At 43.3% G+C, this 23,890-nt stretch overlaps 1 protein-coding gene across 1 annotated transcript in view; it reads left to right on the top strand.

The window, feature by feature from the left end:
- LOC140724568 (phosphatidylinositol 3,4,5-trisphosphate 5-phosphatase 1-like) overlaps positions 1-23,890 on the top strand; it is a 52,069-nt gene that overhangs the window by 13,189 nt on the left and 14,990 nt on the right. The window contains exon 3 of the mRNA XM_073039001.1: positions 4,605-4,724. Within this exon, the coding sequence (XP_072895102.1) occupies positions 4,605-4,724 (120 nt within the window). The remainder of the gene's footprint in view (positions 1-4,604; positions 4,725-23,890) is intronic.

Below are 23,890 nucleotides of genomic sequence, written 5' to 3' on the forward strand. Positions count from 1 at the left end.
CCAATTCCTTCCTTTCCTACGCTACTCTTCCAAAGCATGAAGTCCCAACCCCTAAAAGAATTACCTCATCCTTGGGGATGTTTGACACTGTCGCATCTAGGCAAGCATAGAAGGCCTCTTTTTCATACTCGTGCAAGTCCAGAGTTGGTGCATAAGCACTGATGATGGTTGCTATCTGGTTGTTGGCAAGTGCCAAATGGATCATCGTGAGACATTCACTGATTCCCCACGAGAAGTTCAGAGAGTTGACTGATGAGCTGGCAAACCCAATGCCATGGATGCTGGGCTTGATAGCTGTCTTCTTTCTTAACCGTAACAACACTGCTGAACCAAAGGTTACTAATCAAGTCCTCCAGAGACCTGTGAGAGGAAAGATGGGGGAAGCTCCTGGTATGAAAGAGGCTTGTGATGTCATCAGGAGTGTGAAGAGCAACAATGCCATTGGACCTGATGGGATCCTTAAGGAAGGTGGGCCAGCTGACCTGCACCACACACATGTCTTTCTCCTGAAGGTCTGGGAAAAGGAACTCAGAGCTCAGAGATGCTCTAATAATGAGCACATTCAAGAAGGGAGACAAGGCAGATTGCAACAATTACAGAGGCGTCTCCCTCATATCAGCAACAGACAAAGTGCTTGCACATATGCTCGTATCCTTGTTAATTGACTCCATCCGCTATCTGAAGTACTCCCTGAATCACAATGTGGTTTCCACCCACCAAAAGGTAGTAGGCCTCCGTTAGTCTCGATAGACCATGGATTTGCACCTTGGAGAGTTTCCAGGGCGCAGGCCTGGGCGGGCAAAGTTTTTTTTAATGGAAGACCGGCAGTTGCCCAAGCTGCAAGTCTCCCCTCTCCACGCCACCGATGTTGTCCAAGGTAAGGGCATTAGGACCCATACAGCTTGGCACCGGTGTCGTCGCAGAGCAATGTGTGGATAAGTGCCTTGCTCAAGGACACACATGCAGCCTCAGCCAAGGCTCGAACTAGCAACCTTCAGATCACTAGATGAATGCCTTAACCACTTGGCCATGTGCAAACCAAAAGGTACAATAGACATGATATTCCCAGCACACCAATTACAGGAAAATTGCCGTGAATAAAGGCAACCTTTGTACTTGGCTTTCATAGATTTGATACAGTAATCTGTCAAGCTCTCTGGCATATACTGTCAAATCTTGGCTATCCTGACAAGTACTTACAAATACTGAGACTGCTGTGTGATGACATGTCAGCCACAGTACTCAGTAATACTGGCGCTGAATTGGAACCATTCACCGGCAACTCAGGAGTCAAATTGGGTGCATCATAGAAAGAAAACCTACAGCACAATACAGGCCCTTCGACCCACAAAGCTGTGCCAAACATGTCCTTACCTTAGAAACTATCTAAGGTTACCCATAGCCCTCTTTTCCTAAGCTCCATGTACCTATCCAGGAGTCTCTTAAAAGACCCTATCGGATCCACCTCCGCCGCCGTTGCCAGCAGCCCATTCCATGCACTCACCACTCTCTGTGTAAATAAAACTTACCCTGACATCTCCTCTGTACCTACTTCCAAGCACCTTAAAACTGTGCCCTCTCGTGCTAGCCATTCTATCCCTGGGAAAAAGCCTCTGACTATCCACACGATCAATGCCTCTCATCATCTTATACACCTCTATCAGGTCACCTCTCATCCTCCGTCGTTTGAAGGAGAAAAGGCTGAGTTCACTCAACCTATTCTCATAAGGCATGCTCTCCAATTCAGGCAACATCCTTGTAAATCTCCTCTGCACCCTTTCTATAGTTTCCACATCCTTCCTGTAGTGAGGAGAACAGAACTGAGCACAGTAATCCAAGTGGGGTCTGACCAGGGTCCAATACAGCTGCAATATTACCTCTCGGCTCCTAAACTCAATCCCACAATTAATGAAGGCCAATGCACCGTATGCCTTCTTAACCACTGAGTCAACCTACATAGCTGCTTTGAGTGTCCTTTGGACTCGGACCCCACGATCCCTCTGATCCTCCACACTGCCAAGAGTCTTACCATTAATACTATATTCTAACATCATATTTGACCTACCAAAATGAACCACCTCACTCTTATCTGGGTTGAACTCCATCTGCCACTTCTCAACCCATTTTTGCATCCTATCAATGTCCCTCTGTAACCCCTGACAGCCCTCCACACTATCCACAACACCCCCAACCTTTGTGTCATCAGCAAATTTACTAACCCATCCCTTCACTTCTTCATCCAGGTCATTTATAAAAATCACGAAGAGTAGGGGTCCCAGAACAGATCCCTGAGGCACACCACTGGTCACTGATCTCCATGCAGAATATGACCCATTTACAACCAATTGTTGCCTTCTGCAGGCAAGCCAGTTCTGGATCTACAATGCAATATCCCCTTGGGTCCCATGCCTCCTTACTTTCTCATTGCACCCACCCTATTTGCCATTTTTATTGCTGTCATCTTTCACCTCATTGGCCAAGGCCTGACTTAGGGAATCCCAATCGTGCACAGAACGGAAAACACTGTCAACCAGTTCCAGGCCAAGAACAAGGTCAGCACAACCACTATCAAGGAGCATCATTATGCAGATGACGATGCCATCACAGCACATTCTGAAAGAGAACTCCAGTGTATCCCCAATACCTTTGCAAGACATATTGTGCCCTGGGTCTTGGTTTAAATATTAAAAAGACACAATCCCTTTCTCAGCCACCACCAAGCCAGTCATTTATCCTTGAAAATATAGTTCACTTTCCCTGCCTTGGTTGCATTCTCTCCTCAAAAGCAGACGTCGACTCAGAGATCAACCACCGCCTGAGCAATGTTAGTGCAGCCCATGTAATATTAAGGAAAAGAGTCTTTGAAGACTGTGACATACAGGCCCAAACAAAACTTTTAGTCTGCAGAGCAGTAGTCCTTCCTACATTCAGATCTTCCTAGATCTGAGTATGGACCACCTACAGTGGCCACCTGAAAACCCTGGAACAATCCTACCAAAGAACCTTATGAAAGGTTTCGAGGATCAGCTGGAAGGACAGACGTACTAACGCTGGTGTACTGGAGGAGGCCACAGGAACAGCATCTCCTTCACAATAAAACAACACCAACTCCGATAGATAAGTCATGACATTTGGATGCCAAACTCACATCTCCTCAAACAGGTACTTGACTCCCAGTTGAAGGAAGGTCAGTGAGCCCCCGGTGGGCAAAGAAATTGCTTCAAAAATAGCATAAAAATCAGCATGAACAAATTCAACATGACATCTAAAAAGTGGGAAGACATTGCACTCAATAGATGCACCTGGAGGAAATCTGTTCAAGAGGGAGCAGTGCTACATGAGACTCACCTCTGCTGGGCTGCAGAGAACAAGGGGCAGCTGAGAAAGGAAAGAATGAACAACGAAAAGACCCAATCATCAGCCACTGCCACCACTTACTCGTGTCTGCAGATTGGCCTTTTCAACCACCTGAGGACCCACTAGGAACCACTACAATGGTACTACAAAAATGTTGGAAGTGGGGTCTCACAAAACAATATATGCCTATTAGTTAAAGACAGACAACTGCATTTTATACTGTGTAAGTCATTATATTTGCGATTTCCCAAAGCACTTCATCAGCTATGTGATCTCTTATAGGAAATGCCTGCGCAGAGCCAGCTCCCGCAAGCAAAAATGTGAGGATAACCAGGGATTTGTTTGGTTATGTTGTTTTATGGATGGATTTGGCACTAATAAGGAATAAGTTCTATTTCTAAGAGATTGTCATGGTTCCATAATTTTGTTTGGTATTTGGTGATTGGTTTATTTTTGTCACACCGACTGAGATGCAGCTCAATTTGTATGCCTTCCCGGCAGATCATTCCTTACACGGATACACCGAGGTGGTATAAAAGGGGCCAAAAACAAACCATGCAGAATGCAGAGTTGTTGTTGCAGAGAAAGTGTCGTGCAGGTAGACAAATACAGTGCCGGGGTTGTAACCATGAGTTATCCCTGTTATACAAGAGGTCCGTTTAAAAGGTTAGTGTTAATTGTACAAAATTAATAGAAGGAAGCAACAGACACAAAGTTCTGGAGGATCTCAGCAGGCCAGGGAGCATCTATGTAGGGAAATGAAGAGTAAATGTATCAGGCCGAGACTCTTCATCAGGGGAAGCTGGTTTTGTGATGTCTGCGTTACAAAGCTGTGATGCACCTGATAGGATGCTCTCTATGTGCCTGTAGGGCTGTGTCTAGGAGATGGCACCTCCAGCATCCTATCAAAATTGTCAGCCTAGATTTATACACTCAATGCTTTGGAATGAGAATTGAACCCAGAGACTTCTAGTTCATCTGTTTTTTATTGTCTAATCCATTCAGTCACTCCCAATCCAACACTGTGCTCCAGTTTGCTGTTATCTGCACTGCCTATCTGCGAATGAAATTGGTGAGGAAGTCTTGTCACACAACTGTTAGTTCCAGTTCAGGCAGTGTATAAAATGTGCTGAATATTCTGATCGGAACGTTCTCAACAAAGATACTGGGCACAGTTGATGTTGAGTTGGTGTGAACGGGAAATAATATTTTCTTGGAAATGACGTGTCCTTTCACCATTGCATTAGGTTAGCAACAAGATCGTCCTCCAATGTGGTAGCAGAAAAAGCAGCTGCCAAGGCTCGAGACCGAGTGCCGTTACCGTGCCTACCAGACAGCACCGCCAAGGATGATGCCAAGCCCTCAAGGTACTATAACTGAGAACCCAAAAAGAGGAAAGGCGTTAGTTCATGTGGGCCTCTCCCTGTGAACTCTGGATTAGGATCAAATTCAAAGGATGAAAAACTCAGCACTTGTGATGACTTCATACCTGTCTAGGGCCTTGTTAAAAGCATAATCTGAGCTCCGTTAGCCCAGTCCTTGCCAAGCATGAGTGCATAGAACAATACAGTGCATTCACTGCATAGTCTGACTCTGTTATAGGCAAGCAAGCCTACAAAGTGAGTCAGCACTGGTTGGTGTTGAACAAAATCAACTCAAACGTGAGACCATCCTCATTGTAGACCCAGAGTGTGCAAGGGCAATGGTTCCATTTTCTGGAACTGTACTGGATTTGTGACACAAGTCAATGTTACAATGCAGAGTTCCGCCTAGGTTTTGCCTAAACAATTTGGAATTGCAACTGCTTTTGATCAACTATAAGGTCTTCTGTGGCAGTATAGGGGTGGCTTAATATATGAGAATAGTGTGATGAGAAGCCTCGGGGTAGACAGTTAATAAGCTGTATCAGCAAGTTACAAAACGGTTATAGCACGGGAATTCAGTCTGTCCACCGTGCCTGTACCAGTACTATGCAAGATTAATGCAGATGCTACACATCCTTTTGCTCCTCCCTTAGCAGAACAAATCCTTTCAGGTTACTCAGGGAGCTGCATCTTTGCTTCGCTCATCCTTCGCTCTCTCAGGAACAGGGCCACACTGCAGCTGGAGCATCCCTGTTTTAAAGGCCACCCATTATTCAATGATAACTTCACTTGTCAGCTTTTCATTCTGATGTTTCCCAGGCTAGATCTGTTTTCTCCCTGGCCCTGCTTTGCAAGGGGATATTCCTTCGATCCGCTGTGTCTCTGTGCTGAGCCCTTTTGTGTTCTGTTACTGGACACTTCGATGATGCAATGCAACTCTTGAGTAGCTGTGCTAAATGTGGACGTGTCCCAGCCCCAGGTCGTATTTGCCTGCCATCAGACTCACAGGCACCAGATAGTGCGAGGGAACATAACTAGCATTTAGTGACAGAAAGTAATTCATTTCTGTCCTTTTTAACAATTATTTTATTCTGTTTACTTAATGTGAAAGTATAGTTTTATTTATTTATTGGGATACAGTGCGGCACAGGCCTTTCCAGCTCATCGAGACATGCCTCCCAGCAAACCCCCAATTTAACCCCAGCCTAATCACGGGACAATTTATAATGACCAATTGACCTAGCATGTCTTTGGACTGTGGGAGGAAACTGGAGCACCCGAGGGAAACCCACAAAGTCATGGGCAGAATGTACAAACTCCCTACAGGCAGTGGCGGGAATTGAACCTGGGTCACTGGTACTGGATCAGCATCTCAGGCAACTAATTCCAACCTAATAAATTGACCGCAGTAACCGGAATATTACTCGTGCTTTGAAAAGGTTCAAAAAGAACTTGTATTGCCTTTAATAAATTAAGCTTATATAAGTTTATTAATGATAGAGTTATATTCCTGCAGATTAATGTTTTCCTATATATTTGTATCTCTGTCCCAGTGTAGACCCACCTTCAAACTCTTGATTTTCTCAGATATTGTTGTATTTAGTGGCACATTCGTATTAATTAGTTTCCTGTCATCTACAGTATGTATCTCTGAATGTTTGTTTCAGTTTTGAATGTGTACTCATCACCCTTCATCTTCTATTTACAAATATTTATATTTAATTTTTATCCTCTATGTGCACTGCTTTCAGATCATATTCATGGCTTAGAGATTTATTTGCCATTACTGTTGTATTTACAGTGGATTCCTGTTAATCGTGACACACCGGGACCAGTACATTTTGTCCTAATTAAGAGGCGACCTCATTAGCTGAAATTTCTTGGAAATAGCTAAAAACATATAAGAAAGAACAACCTACCACTTAACTAATAAATTATGCATTTAAGAGAAGTACAGAATGAATTAGAAAGTAACAGTGCTACTACAGTACTATAAAACTGTATTTCCCAATGGTTATGTATGGATAACCTTCTAGTTATAGTTATTGGAATAGTTACTCAGTGTATGCTGCCATATTCTTTTGATTGACTTGTAAATGAACAAAATCAATGCAGATTCAGAGTACGTATAATGGACAGCCTTCATACAATCTTTTTGATGATTGCATCCTTCAAATCTTCATTTTCATTGTAACATTCAAAATGATTGTCAATACCTTCAAATTCTTTCTGGTCCCAAGCTTGTTGAAGTAATGCAATTGTTTCATTTTCACCCCCGGTCGTCTCTGGCATCTTCAATTCTGAATGCTTGAAACCGCAGTGAGCAAACCAGTTTTGAGTTGTCTTACTGCTTGTATCTTGCCAACATTCACTGCTTTTTGAACACACACTCAACTGAAGCTATTTAAAAACTGTTTGCCCTAGTCTCCTGTCCCAATTAAGCATCATAATTTCCCAAATAAACAAAGGGAATCCCAGCTATTTTTTTCAATTGTTTTTTGTTCTTTAAGAGTTGTCCAAATAAGCGGCTGCCCCAATTAACCGATGACTCAATTAATCGGAATCCACTGTTTTCAGAGTATTTGGTGGAGGCAAGGTTTCTACCTGAGGAGACCAAACCAAGGGCAATGAATATTAGGGAGTGAATATTTAATCCAGCAGGAAATTCAGTAGAATCCTCTTCATCCTGAGAACGTGGAACTCGCTACAGCATTGAGGAAAATACCATTGATGCATTTCACAGGAACCTGGAGAAACTCGTGAAAGAGAAACTAACAGTGTTGTTAGTGTAGAGTGAGTGGAGGCTTCAGGGAATCATAAGCACCTGCGTGGAGCAGTTGTTTCCATTCCGTGTCATCTATGTAATTCACTGTATACATCTACAAAAAACAGCAAATGCCAAAAATACTTAGCAGGTCAGACAGCACCTGTGGAGAGGGAAACTGGGTTAACCCCTCAGATTCGTGGCCCTCTATCAGTTCTGATGAGTGCGGCTGAGCTGAAAGATTAACTCCATTTCTGTCACCATCTGGCCTGTGGAGTACTTCCATTATTTCAAATCTCCAGCATATACGTTTTTTTGTTTTTTCAATGATATATTGCTGTGTATGTGATGTTTTTGTATTTGTATCTTGGGCTCTTCACTCTGCATTCCTTTAATTGTATTTCATTCCTGTTTGTAAATACTTGTTTGCCTTTTCCGTCCCCGTGTACCCTAATATTATATGCGCTGTACTTCTATAATACTTATGTCTTGGAAGCTTTATTACTGTATGTTCTGTTTATGTATGCTGTGCTAAACTAATGTATTTTTCTGCATCACTGTCAAAGTAACACTGGGACTGAGAATGGTTTATAACATTCATTCTTACAAATGGATATGTTTGACATGTTCAGTGCCCACAGAGCCGCTTCAGTCAGAGGCAAAGTAGAGGCACTGGAAGGCCAACCAAGAGCACACAGAAGGTGTTAATCACACCAGGAAACCTGAAGCATAAAGAAGAGCAACAGCAGTGGTCAGGAGGTCTCAATGAAACAGGAAGGACTTGAGGACCATGTCGGTAATAGAGATGTGTGTAGGGACGAGAGGGCAGTGCAAACGGTGATGGAACAGGAGCTGGCAGGAAATGGAGGAGAAGCTGGGAAAAGTCAGTTTGCTTCATGTGTTGTACTGGCAGAAATACTTCTAATATAGAACAAATGAATAAAAATAAAATGGGTCGGTGTGACGGTGAATCTGATGCCCAGAAGCTGATCAAAGGCGAGTCATGTACAACTTGAAGGTAATCTGGAAAATGAAGCTTGAAAACAATGTTAAGATTCAGCAAATATACCTTAAGAGTTTTTTCCATTGATGAAAAATACTCATTTAAGATATAATAAAGTATAAGCATGAAGAAATTAATTTGCATTGCAAATCAAACAGAATCGATGCACATTTTACTGGGACAGCATCTCAGGCATCTAGGTTCAAGTTAACAAATTGGCCACAGTCATATCTGAACATTATTCATGCTTTGACAGGTTCAGAAAAGGAACTTGGATTGCCTTTCATTTCTTTACACTTTTACAAAAACACTTACAGGGGCTCTGAAGCAATTCTGCAGACTACTCCGCTAATGGTGGATAAAGCGTCACAAGGTGTTGATGATTTCTGCAGAATAATAGCCATGCCATCAGAAAAAGGGTTCCCAGCCGCCTTACGCCATGGATCGGTGCCACTAAGGAAGGGGTCTGTGCTGCCCCGGGTTGGAAACCCCTGCTTTAGAAGAATACCCAGTGCTGCTTCTCATGATGCAGGGAGAACCTATTATTGGACCCTGTACAAACAGTGAAGTTCTCATTTATTATGTCCCAGTCAAAAATAGCACTTCAAACTGCGGTATACCCTCAGTACTGGATTAAAGTGTCAGCCTGGGTTGTGAGCAAAAATAACCCACCTCATTCTGAGAAGAGTGACACTTGAGAAGAGATTAGGAGAGGGCAAACCTGGGAATAATTATCATTGAGTTTTTTTCCTCTGCAACAAACCATGAAATAAGGTAAGAAAGTACCTCTAGTTCGGAGCATTTAGAACCCAAGGAGTTTTTACAAAGAACCACACTTGTATGGAATGTGGGAAGAATCCAGAGCAACCACAGGAAATTCCCCAGAATCACCGAGAGGTCATGCATACTCCTCACACGTGTGTTAGCTAAGTCTCTGCCCTTCAGTTACAAGTAAATTGGAGCGCAAGGGTCTAATAATAAAAAGGAGAAAGTCTGCAGAGGCTGGACGTCCAAAGCAACACACACAAAACGCTGGAAGAACTCAGCAGGCCAGGAAGCATCCATGGAAATGAATAAACAGCCAACATTTCAGACGGAGCCCCTTCTTCAGGACTGGAAATAAAAGGGGAAGGTGCCAGAATAAAAAGGTGGTGGAGGGGGGTTTGTGAAGGAGGACAGCTAAAGGTGCTAGGTGAAGCTAGGTGGGTAGGAATGATAAAGGGATGGAGAGGAAGGAACCTGATAAGAGGGGTGAAGGAGGAGGGGAGGTGACAGGCAGGTGAGAAGAAGTAAGAGGTCAGTGTGGGGAAAAGAAGAGAAGTCAAGGAGGTGGGAAAAATATTTTTACTGGAAGGAGAAATTGATACTCATGCTAATAGATTGGAGGCTGCTCAGATGGAATATAAGGTGTTGCCCTTCCACCCTGTGGGTGGCCTCATCTCGGCACAAGAGGAGGTCATAGAAATGGGAAATAGAAATGTTTGGCCACCAGCAAGTTCCACTTCTAAGTGCTCAACAAAGTAGAAGACTAACTGACTTTTGATGAGACCATACTTGGAATAAATTATTGATCTTATACCTAAGCGTGGATATTACTTGACCCCAAAGTTAGTGGAGCTATGTTGACTGGGATGAGGGCTTTGTCTTTTGAAGAGAGACAAGATGCATGAAGCTTCTTCCCCTAGTGAGGTGACCCCATTGAAATGTATGCTGTATTTCTGGTATATCGTTTGACCAAGCCACTTGAGATAATGCTTTACCAGTGAGGAGATCCTGAATCTATTGGTCAGAACATTAGAATAATGGATCACTCACTAGGGCCAAAATAAAGAAAAGCTGTAAAGGTTGTGAATGTTTGGGATCATCTACCATGGAAAGTTATACATGTTCATACATGGCACACATTCACATCACAAATCAACATAACCTTGATAGCAAGTAATCAAGGTATCTGAGGGAAGTTTGGATTTTAGATCAACTATAATCTCATTAAATGGTGAAAATGTAAAACCTGGAGGGCAGATCCTGGTCTTGTTGTAATGGTGGGACTCGTGATGAATATTAGACAAATGAGTGGGAATGAATTCCAGTGACAAGAACTGATGTGAAAAATGGCTGAGGTACCAACAAATGAGTTAAGAGTCCATTCAGACGTGGAGTTTTAGTTATTCCAGGAATACCAAGAGAATACTGAAATTGTTCAGAGATCATCCTCTGAAAACCAGGATTTCTGCTCCAAGCCCCAGCTGTGTGGATTTTGGCCCTAAAAGAAGAAAGAACGTATAGATAGGTAGAGTCTTCTGTATCTGTCAAAGATCTTTACCATCAATTAACAGCAATGGATCAAATTATTGACGTAATGCTTCAGCCAAATTTACACACAATTAAGGCCTACAAATTAAGAGCACATTGATATGTGGCAAGTGTTGACTTAATGAATTTATAACTTAAAGACATCAGTGCAAATAATCCTATCTACTTGTCCATTAATAGCCTGCCAGTATGTCTATTGATAATCCTCCTGTTTCCAGTTATAATCCTTATAATCTTATAATCCTTTAATAAAACAAACTTGCCAATTAATATTGTTCCTGACGGCCTAATAATAACTTTCTCAGTAGCCTATTAAAGCCATCTTAAGCAATTAATAACAATAATAAAATGTTAAAACTTCCCTGGTCCTTTAGAAACCCTCACCCCAAACCCACTAATAACTCACTAAAATGTTGATTGGTGCCACCTATTGTTACACCCATTACCTTTCCTTCATGCCCATTATTAACTTGTGGTGAACTACGTATACCTGTCTAGACTGCTCCTGTGGCTCCTCCCACAGACCCCTGTATAAAGGCGACTGAGCCCTGTTGCCCTGCCTCATTCCCCAGGATGTAGTGTTGTTCATTCTTCCAGTCAATAAAAGCCGATACCTCGCTTCCTACGTCTCGGCGTGAGTTATTGATGCATTGGTGCATCAATTTTATTGACTGGAAGTTAAAGCATGGAAACCGTTTTACGCCCGGAATGTTTGGATTTGGACCCCCAGGACCCTGAAGCAGCTCTTGCCTTTGAACTCTGGCTTGCATGCTTCCAATCATACTTGGAGGAGGTTCGTGCAACTGATCCCGCTGTTAGGCACAGACTTCTCCTCTCGAGAGTCGCCCCAAAAGTTTATTCATTCATCAGGGACCTCTCGACCTACGAAGGGGTGCTTGACGCCCTCAAAAGACAGTACCTGCGGCCGGTGAACGCCGTCTACGCCAGACATCGCTTGGCCACCCGCAAACGGCGGCCTACGGAGTCGACCGCTGAATTTCTCCGAGCTCTACAGACACTCGTGCGGACTTGTGACTGCAAAACACTCACAGCGGAACAGCATGCGGAACTCTTGGTCCGAGACGCCTTTGTGACCGGAATCAGGTCAGTGTATGTGCGCCAGCGGCTGCTGGAAAAAGCTGATCTGACCTTACTCTCAGCGATCGAGACGGCTGATATGCTGGAGGCTGCTCTGCTCTACGCCGATGCGGTCCAGCCGCGCGATTCCCCGCCAGGTCCGTGGACATCTCCGGCCCTGCCGCTACCGGTTCCCGTGAGCGAATTCGCCAGCACCGCTGCCAGTCGCAGTATCCCGAACTCCCCGACCTCGTCAGGCAGTAAACTTTGTTACTTTTGTGGGCTCCGGAAACATTCTAGAAACAGTTGTCCAGCTCGCGAAGCGACCTGCTCCAGCTGCGGGAAAAAGGGCCATTTCGCCAAGGTCTGTAAGTCTAAACCGCCCGCGGGGTCGAGCAGCGCTGCGTCTGAGACCTTGGGGCCGCCATCTTGCATGCCCGGATGTGAACAACCATCTTTGCCGGCGTCACCATGCCCCGCCCCCGACTCGCCGGAGATTACCGGGCACCAAGACGGCATTTTAACTCTGGCCACCGTAACCCTCAATCAAAGCGCTCCGCATCAGCTCGCAAGGTCAATGATGGACATCCTGGTGGAGGGACACAGGACTAGCTGCCTGTTTGACACAGGCAGCACTGAGAGTTTTATTGACCTGGCCACAGTGCAATGCTGTGGACTCGTGACACGGCCGGTAAGTCAGAGGATCACCTTGGCTTCTGGGTCGCATTCCAGAGACATGCAGATGGGTTGTGTAGCGACATTGGTGGTGCAGGGCACAGAATATCGGAACTTTGCGCTCCTGGTCATGCCTCGACTGTGCGCACCTGTGCTATTGGGCCTGGACTTCCAGAGCCATCTCAAAAGTGTGACTATGGCATATGACGGGCCCCTCCCACCACTCACTGTCAGGAATCCTCAGTTTGGTGGGACTTCGCCATATACTCCGTTACCACACGCACATACACACCGAACCGCACATCCCGCCCAGCACCATGCCGATAGCTGTGCTACTGGCACTACTTGCAGCCTCTCCACCCTCAAGATCCCTCCCCCTTCTCTGTTCACCAACCTAACCCCCGACTGTAAACCGGTGGCGACTAAAAGCAGGAGGTACAGCGCAGGGGACAGGGCCTTCATTCAGTCAGAGGTGCAGCGGCTGCTCGGGGAGGGGATCATTGAGCCAAGCACAAGCCCTTGGCGGTCCCAGGTGGTTGTTGTTCGGACTGGGCAGAAAAATAGGATGGTTGTGGACTATAGACAGACCATCAATAGGTTCACGCAGCTTGACGCGTACCCCCTACCCCGCATCGCGGATATGGTCAACCAGATAGCTCAGTACAAGGTGTACTTGACGATAGATCTGAAATCCGCTTATCACCAGCTCCCCATCCGCCCAGAGGACCGCCCCTACACTGCCTTCGAGGCGGGTGGCAGGCTCTATCACTTCCTGCGCGTCCCATTTGGTGTCACAAATGGTGTCTCAGTCTTCCAGAGGGAGATGGACCGGATGGTGGACCGGTACAAACTGAAGGCCACATTTCCCTATCTAGATAACATCACCATCTGTGGTCGCGACTGGTCGGATCACGACGCCAACCTACAACGATTTTTCCAAGTGGCCGAAGCTTTGAACCTTACTTATAACAGGGACAAGTGTGTGTTCAGAACCACCCGACTCGCTATCCTTGGGTATGTCGTGGAGAACGGGGTCATTGGCCCTGATCCCGACCGTATGCGCCCCCTGTTAGAACTTCCCCTTCCCACCACTCTCAAGGCCCTCAGATGGTGACTGGGCTTCTTTTCCTATTACGCCCAATGGGTCCCCCATTACGCAGACAAGGCCCGCCCCCTGGTCAAGTCTACCACTTTTCCCCTCTCTGCCAAGGCCTGCGCGGCCTTCAGCTGCATTAAAGGGGACATTGCCAAAGCAACGATGCATGCGGTGGATGAGAACATTCCCTTCCAAGTAGAGAGTGACGCCTCTGACTTCGCGCTGGCTGCTACCCTCAATCAGGAGTGCAGACCAGTGGCATTTTTTTCTTGTACCCTTCAAGGCTCTGAACTTCGGCACTCCGTGGTGGAGAAAGAAGCCCAGGCCATAGTGGAAGCTATTAGGCACTGGAGGCACTATCTCGCTGGCAAAAGGTTCACCTTGCTGACCGACCAGCACTCGGTTGCGTTCATGTTCAGCAACCAACAGCAGGGCAAAATCAAAAATGATAAATTTTTGCGGTGGAGAATAGAACTCTCCACCTACAATTATGATATCCTGTACCGGCCTGGCAGACTCAATGAGCCCTCTGATGCCCTATCCCGGGGAACGTGTGCTAGCGCACAGCTCGACCAGCTGTATGCCCTTCATGCACATCTTTGCCATCCGGAGGTCACCCGATTTTACCATTTCGTTAAAGCCCGGAACCTGCCGCACTCCCTGGAGGACATCAGGACGATGACCAGGGACTGCCAGATCTGCGCTGAGTGCAAACCGCACTTCTACCGTCCTGACACTGCGCAGCTTGTCAAGGCCACCTGCCCTTTTGAGCGACTGAGTGTTGACTTTAAGGGCCCCCTTCCCTCCACTGACCGCAATGTCTATTTTCTCAGTATTATTGACGAGTACTCGCGATTCCCCTTTGCCATTCCCTGCCCCGACACTACTACCACATCCGTCATAAAAGCCCTGCGCCAACTCTTCACTCTGTTCGGATATCCCTGCTATATCCACAGTGATAGAGGGTCCTCCTTTATGAGTGACGAGTTGCGCTGGTTCCTGCTAGCTAGGGGCATTGCTACTAGTCGAACCACGAGTTATAATCCTCGGGGGAATGGACAGGTGGAGAGGGAGAACGCCACAGTGTGGAAGGCCACACTTTTAGCCCTTAAGTCAAAAGGGTTGCCGGTCTCCCGATGGCAGGAGGTCCTCCCTGAGGCACTCCACTCTATCCGCTCCCTGTTGTGTACGTCCACTAATGCCACCCCTCACGAACGCCTATTCTCTTTTCCCAGGAAGTCTGTCACTGGGACCACCCTACCAGTTTGGCTGACGTCCCCGGGACCAGTGCTGCTACGTAAACATGTGAGGAGTAATAATTACTCCCCGCTGGTCGAGAGGGTTCACCTCCTGCATGCTAACCCCCAGTATGCCTACGTGGTCTTGCCTGATGGGCGGGAGGACACGGTCTCTGTCCGCGACCTGGCGCCCGCCGGAGCAGCAGACCACTACCCCGTACACTCCACGGTAACTATGAACCCTGTACCCGAGGTGACACCGCACACACCGTGCCACACCCAGACTGCTCACGACGCTCATGTACCGGGCATCTCATACGCGTCTATTCCGGGGGCCTCGCACACACGTGAGGGATCCCTGACACCTCCAGTTGGGCCAGAACCAGCCCAATCTCCGTCTCCGGTGCAATCACCACCTCCGGCACCTGTGCAATTGCAGCCGGAGCTATGTAGATCGCAGCGAAAGATTCGACCACCTGATAGACTTAACCTGTAAATATACTTGGGGACTCTTTTAAAACAAAGGGGGGGGGGTGAATGTGGTGAACTACGTATACCTGTCTGGACTGCTCCTGTGGCTCCTCCCACAGACCCCTGCTGACTGCTCCTGTGGCTCCTCCCACAGACCCCTGCTGACTGCTCCTGTGGCTCCTCCCACAGACCCCTGCTGACTGCTCCTGTGGCTCCTCCCACAGACCCCTGCTGACTGCTCCTGTGGCTCCTCCCACAGACCCCTGTATAAAGGCGACTGAGCCCTGTTGCCCTGCCTCATATTCCAGTCAATAAAAGCCGATACCTCGCTTCCTACGTCTCGGCGTGAGTTATTGATGGTGCATCATAACTCTTCATGAAACACATTAACATCTGTCTGTATAATTCTTCATGGCGCTCAATACACCCAGAAATGGCTGTGCAGTCCTTTAATAACTCCATTGTAATCTATTTATATGTTGTACTGCACTTTTGTAACAACTCTCTCATAGTCCATTAATAATTTTTGTTAATAGCTTTACTAATAATGCATCAATAAATCTCTCTATTAGCTCTCATTGTCCATCAACAGCTCCTCCATATCCTGTTTATATCACTCCTTATGATCCATCAGTAACTCTACTGGTAGGTCATTAATAACTATTTATTTATAACATTCTCTGTACTTCAGGTATTCTCCAAATAGTCCACTAAATGCTTTCCAAATCCTTCAATAACTGCATTCCCTTATTAAATTTCCTTACAATTCATTAATGACTCTGTACAACTGTGATTCACTAATAACTCTCCACATAGTTCATAACTAACTCTTCTGCCAATTAATAACTCCCAATGTACCCAATAAATAACTCACTGTAGCTCATTGATAACACTCCACAGAATCTATTAAGAGCTCTCCATGTGATTCACAGATAACCCTCTCTATAGACCGTTACTAACATTCTATGTGGTCTACTAATTGTCTCTACAGTCCGTTAATAATACAGTACTTCATGTGTTAAAGTAATAACACTCCATTCTCCATTAATAATCCATCATGTAATTCACCCGTTAATAACTCTTTGTGTAATCTGTTAGTAACCCTTTCTGCCGTCAATTATAAGCTCTCCATGCAGTCATAAATGGTACTTCTGAAGAAGCATTAATAACTCCAAATGTAAGTTGTTAAGAACATTTCCTGCAACCCATCAACAAATCTCTGTATTTCCATTACTAACTGCCCATGTAGTCTGTTCCGACATTTATAGTCTTCTCCGTAGGTGAATAATATCTAATCATAAGACTGTAAGACATAGGAGCAGAATTAGGTCATTGGGCCAATGAGTCTGCTCTGCCATTTAATTATGGCTGATCCTTTCTTCCCCTCCTCAACCCCAGTTCCCGGCCTTCTCCCTGTAACCTTTGATGCCATGTCCAATCAAGAACCTATCAATCTCTGCCTTAAATGTATCCAACAACTTGGCCTCCACGGCTATCAATGATAACAAATTCCACAAATTCAGCACCCTCTGGCTAAAGAAATTTCTCTGCATCTCAGTTTTGAAAGGTGCTCCCCTCTGTTCTGAGACTGTGTCCTTTTGTCCTAGACTCTTCCACCATGGGAAACATCCTTTCCACATCTACTCTGTCTAGACCTTTCAACACTAGAAAGGTTTCAATGAGATCCCCTCTCATCCTTCTGAATTCCAGCGAGTACAGACCCCGAGCCATCAAACATTAGAAACATAGAAAACCTACAGCACAATACAGGCCCTTCGGTCCACAAAGCTGTGCGGAACATGTCTCTACCTTAGAACTACTTAGGCTTACCCATAGACCTCTATTTTTCTGAGCTCCATGTACCTATCCAGCAGTCTCTTAAAAGACCCTATCGTTTCCACCTCCACTGGCAGCCCATTCCATGCACACACCACTCTGAGTAAAAAACTTACCCCTGACATCTCCTCTATACCTATATCCAAGAACCTTAAAACTATGCCCTCTCGTGCTAGCCATTTCAGCCAAAGTGAATACTGAAGCTAAGTATTCATTAAGTACCTCTGCTATCTCTTCTGGTTCCATACACACTTTTCCACTGTCACACTTGATTGGTCCTATTCTCTCACATCTTATCCTCTTGTTCTTCACATACTTGTAGAATGCCTTGGGGTTTTTCTTAATCCTGTCTGCCAAGGCCTACTCGTGCCCCCTTCTTGCTCTCCTAATTTCATTCTTAAACTCCTTCCTGCTAGCCTTATAATCTTGTAGATCTCTATCATTACCTAGTTTTTTTAACCTTGCGTAAGCTCTTCTTTTCTTCTTGAATAGATTTATAACAGCCTTTGTACACCACAGTTCCTGTAGCCTACCATCCTTTCCTTGTCTCATTGGAATGTACCTACGCAGCACCCCTTGCAAATATACCCTGAACATTTGCCACATTTCTTCTGAACGTTTCCCTGAGAACATCTGTTTCCAATTTATGCTTCCAAGTTCCTGCCTGATAGCCTCATATTTCCCCTTACTACAATTAAATGTTTCCCTAACTTGTCTGTTTTGAGCATTTCTTTGTTTTTGGAATACATCTGTCGTACACCTTCCTCATTTTTCCCAGAACCTCATGCCATTGCTGCTCTGCTGTCATCCCGGCCAGCAGCTCCCTCCAATTTTCTCTGACCAACTCCTCTCTCATATCACTGTAATTTCCTTTACTCCACTGAAATACTGCCATGTCTGACTTTACTTTCTCCCTATCAAATTTCAAGTTGAACTCAATCACATTGTGATCTCTGGCTCGTAAGGACTCATTTACCTTAAGCTCCTTAATCACCTCCGGTTCTTTACATAACACCCATGTAATCCATTAATTACACTCTAAGTGATCTATTACATTCCCTCCCCGCATTCTATCTATTTCTATGGGTCTTCCATTAATAAATCTTGCTGCAACCTAAACATAACTCCCTGTATACTCAGTTAACATTTTCAGACTCTCTGCTGCCCATTAGTGTTTCCCAGTAGCCCAATAATAACTTAATATACATTCCACTCCTTCTGTCAATTAATACCTCATTAAGACAATAATAATCTTTGCATAACTAATTACTAACTTCCCATGTTGTTCATTTATAAGTGTACCTGTACTATATTGATTGCTCCAGTCTCTTAATAACCCAAAATGTAATTTATAAATCAACTCTCCTTTGATCATGAATAATTTTCCTTATTGATGATTAAGGACTGTCCATCTATTCCATTAATAACTTTAAATATAGCATTTTAATAATTCTTCTTATATTCCATTTATAGCCAATTAGTGACTCCCCAAATATACCATTAATAACTACCCATGCAATCCATTAATAATCCCCTATAGATAAGTAGTAACTTTATAGATACCCCATTAATCATCTCCCAATTATGAATTAATACCCCCCCAACCATTGGTCCATTAATAACATAATCCATAGCCTGTATTTCACTAATAACTCTCCTTTCAGTCTATAATACCTATCCCTATATCCCTACTAAGTATTATTAGTGTCTCTTAATATTTAACCCTATCATCATTTAATAGTTCTCTGTGTCATTTTGTAATAATTATCCCTGTAGTTAAATAACATATTCCAATGCTATTTGTGAATAACATTCCCTTCTCTCCATTAATAACACCTCATGTGTCCAGGAATGTTCAGCTCTTTGTCCAGAACTATCTAGACACTCACTTTTATGGACTTTCTCAAAATCATATTCTTAAGTTCCTACTGTCATTTGATAGTTCTCTGCTCAACCGCTCAATAAATCTCTATGTAGTCCTTTAATAGCTCTCTATTGTGGACGACCAGTAATTTCCCTGTGGTTCATCAATAATCCCATATAGTGGATTATATGCTCTGTTTTAGCCTATTAACTACTCCCCATTTGATCATTCTTAATTATAACAGTGATGAAAAAACAACCTACCATATGAAATACCAGTGTGCCACAAGAAGTCATAAAAGGTTCATATGCCAAGGTTGTAAAGGATTGCATAAAGATTCCTATTCCTCCCTATAATCTATGAGTAACCTTCTAAAAGACCTATCGTTAACTCTTGTAGTCAGCCATTAGCCAGGAAATAACGGTATCTATAATTCATTCAGATCCTCTCTCTGACTATTTAATGATACTCTGTATCCGAGTGCTGCCTCCTCTGCTGTCAAGATGAAGCCACACTCAGGCTGGAGGAACAACACCTTATATTCTGTCTGGGTAGCCTGCAACCTGATGGCATGAACATTGACTTCTCTAACTTCTGTTAATGCCCCTCCTTCCCTTCTTACCCCATCCCTGACATATTTAGTTCCCCCCCTTCTTTCTCTCTCTCTGCCCATCACTCTTTGCCTGTTCTCCATCTCCCTCTGGTGTTCCCCCCCTTTCTTTCTCCTGAGGCCTCCCATCCCATGATACTTTCCTTCCTCCAGCTCTGTATCCCTTTTGTCAATCACCTTTCCAGCTCTTAACTTCACCTCCAGTTTTCTCCTATCATTTCACATTTCCCCCTCCCCCTCCTATTTTCAAATCTCTTACTATCTTTCCTTTCAGTTAGTCCTAACAAAAGGTCTCAGCCCGAAACGTCGACAGTGCTTCTTCCTATAGATGCTGCATGGCCTGCTGTGTTCCACCAGCATTTTGTGTGTGTTGCTTGAATTTGCAGCATCTGCAGATTTCCTCGTGTTTGATAATTTTTCATGTTGTATATGATACTCTGCATCTGAGTGATAATTTTTCATGTAGTATATGAAAAATGGACTTTGAGTAAGTAATTGGTAAAGATTTCTTCATGATTCATTATGACTGTTCCTAAAATCCATTGATAAATCTCGTTTGTCGATTAATGACTCCCCATGCAATTCTGCAATCCACATAGTCTATTTATTACAATCTCCTTTTCAATTGATTAGTTACTCCTTCTAATTCCTCTCTCCATTGTGCATTAATAACACTCAAAGTATCCCATTCATAACTTATTCCTGTAGCCCATTCATAGTTCTTTATGTAGTTCATGAATTACCCTCCCAATAATTAAACAATTAATTTATAAATAATCTTTCCTGTAGTTTTTTAATAACTCCTTGTGTAGTCTGTCAGTAACTCTCCCTGCTATCCATGTGACTATAACATTCACCCTCTTGTCCATTAATAACAGTCCATGAATTTAATTAATAAATGGTCACGTAGTTGATTAAGAACCCTCTCCTCTAGGCTACTTATAGGTCTGCCTTTAGTTGAGCAATGACTCACCTAATCATCTGTTCATGTCCCTCCCTATTGTCCAAAAAAAACTTGTCATGTGGTCAATTAATAACACTTTCTATAGTCTATTAATAAATATCACTGCACACCATTAATATCACAACATATAGTCCATGAGATCCATTTACAACTTCCCCTTTAGTTACTAATAACCAACCCAGTAATTCATTAATAATTCTCATTTTAGTTCATTGTTATTAATGCTCTGGTCAATTAATAACTCTTCATGTATTCCATTATGAACTCTCTTTAATATCTTACAATGTACCCCACTAACAGGTTATCATGTAATTCACGAATAGCCATTTAATTGGCACTTAATAACTCAGTATAGTTCAATGAACTCTTTGGTTTATTAATAACTCCTTGTAGCCCATTAATATATTTCCCGATAGCCCGATAATACTTTTGACAATGCTATTAACAATTCTGTCTATCACACATTAACAACTATATAGTCAATCAATAACCCTCTTTATAAACAATAATAATCCAATTTATAATACATTCATTGTTCTCCATTTAGCCAGTAACTACTATCCTTGCAGTTCATTTGCAATTTTGCCTGTAGACGATTAATTACTGTGGTGCCTAATAATGCATTTATAGCCAATTAATAAACCTCCCTTTAGATCAGTACTAACTCTTTCTATAGCCCCTTAATAATTTCATATATTATAAAAAGAACTTTTCTTTTAGTCTAAAACTAATTTTCTCTGTAACCCATACCTTTCCTATCATCCAATATCTCTCCCTGAAATCTATCATTAACTTTCCATGTAATGCATTAATAATTATTCACTTATTCCTTTAGTAGCTCTTATAGTTCATTAATAACCAAGCCTATGGACTATAATTAACTCCTCACATCATCTATTATTGGCTGATTAGATATTTGTACTACAGAGCTGGTGTACAGGTATACTTAATAAAGTGGCCTCGGAGTATATAAATACACAAGCTTTATATTAATATCTGATAACTCACAAGTGAAGTTATCACTGACAATTGAATCTACATACATAGTAGCCTGGTCATTCATGGTAGCACACATTTATAAACAGTGCAGTTTTATAATTAGTGCCCTCTTCTAATTGCTGGCAGGAGATGCATAAAACAGAATTCTGTACCAATGAATATATCTCATTCTTTTTTTTTAATAAACTTTTTTATTGAGTTTTCAAATAATTACAGAATTAAAAGAAAATATATGAACAAAAAATGTATATACCCTTCCCCCCTCCCCTTAACCCCTCCCCCCTAACACCCCTATAGAAAAAAGAAAGAAAGAAAAAAAAAGAAAGAGTGCCTGGATATCGGAAGATCCCCACATGCTCCATGGAGTTTGTAATAACTTTACTATATATATTTCTTTCCCCAAATAACCAATTATTTCATCTTCGGAGCACCTATATATTTAATCCTGTCTTTTGTAAATAAGGGTGCCAAATTTTCAAAAATGTTTCATATTTATCAGGAAGATATAAAATAAAGCAATTACATCCATGTTCAGGGGAAAAATTAAACCCAGTTCAGGACTTCACCTGACCTGATCTGTATAACAATGCAAAGGATCCCCATATATGGCAACTCTCTACGCTGAAAAATTGGGTAGACTGTCATTCAGAGGCCTTTGCACACTCGTAATGGATTCAGTCTGCCGAAGTCAGACTCCACAGCTGGACTGAAAGCCTGTATATATTCAAATAAGCATTAGTGTAGAATCTAATCCACATTAGTGTACTTGTGAACGCAGCATTGTGCAGATTCTATCCCACATTAGTGTACTTGTGAACACAGAGTTGTGCAGATTCTATCCCACATTAGTGTACTTGTGAACACAGAGTTGTGCAGATTCTATCCCACATTAGTGTACTTGTGAACACAGTGTTGTGCAGATTCTATCCCACATTAGTGTACCTGTGAACGCAGCATTGTGCAGATTCTATCCCTCATTAGTGTACTTGTGAACACAGCGTTGTGCAGATTCTATCCCACATTAGTGTACTTGTGAACACAGCGTTGTGTAGATTCTGTCCCTCATTAGTGTACTTGTGAATAGAGCACTGTGCAGATTCTGTCCCACATGAGTGTACTTGTGAACACAGTGTTGTGCAGATTCTATCCCACATGAGTGTACTTGTGAACACAGAGTTGTGCAGATTCTATCCCACATGAGTGTACTTGTGAATGCAGCATTGTGCAGATTCTATCCCACATTAGTGTACTTGTGAACACAGCGTTGTGCAGATTCTATCCCACATTAGTGTACTTGTGAACACAGAGTTGTGCAGATTCTATCCCACATTAGTGTACTTGTGAACACAGTGTTGTGCAGATTCTATCCCACATTAGTGTACCTGTGAACGCAGCATTGTGCAGATTCTATCCCACATGAGTGTACTTGTGAACACAGCGTTGTGCAGATTCTATCCCACATTAGTGTACTTGTGAACACAGTGTTGTGCAGATTCTATCCCACATTAGTGTACCTGTGAACGCAGCATTGTGCAGATTCTATCCCACATGAGTGTACTTGTGAACACAGCGTTGTGCAGATTCTATCCCACATTAGTGTACTTGTGAACACAGCGTTGTGTAGATTCTGTCCCTCATTAGTGTACTTGTGAATAGAGCACTGTGCAGATTCTGTCCCACATGAGTGTACTTGTGAACACAGTGTTGTGCAGATTCTATCCCACATGAGTGTACTTGTGAACACAGCACTGTGCAGATTCTGTCCCACATGAGTGTACTTGTGAACACAGCGTTGTGCAGATTCTATCCCACATTAGTGTACTTGTGAACTCAGCATTGTACAGATTCTATTCCACATTAGTGTACTTGTGAACACAGCATTGTGCAGATTCTATCCCACATGAGTGTACTTGTGAACACAGCGTTGTACAGATTCTATCCCACATTAGTATACTTGTGCAGCTGTGCATCTTGAATTGCCTAGCCGTGCTCATCTCGCATTTCTTCTTACACTTGATTGTATTCATTGAGTGGATCAGAAGGAAAAATAAAGACAGACAAAAGAGCCAAAAGCAATATCTGTATAAAAGACCATCACAAAGTGGCTGAATTGCTAAGCCCAGAATCCGAAATTCCATCATAATCATTTATTCAGACTGTAAATTCTAAACTTTAAGTTCCTGGTTGTTTTTGTGTGAATGTCTATGTTAACCTCGTGCAGTTTTAACCACATGAACCTAGCAAGCAGGCTCACGCTAG

This window comes from Hemitrygon akajei, chromosome 3 (genome assembly GCF_048418815.1).
Source record: "Hemitrygon akajei chromosome 3, sHemAka1.3, whole genome shotgun sequence".
NCBI classification, from domain to species: domain Eukaryota; kingdom Metazoa; phylum Chordata; class Chondrichthyes; order Myliobatiformes; family Dasyatidae; genus Hemitrygon; species Hemitrygon akajei.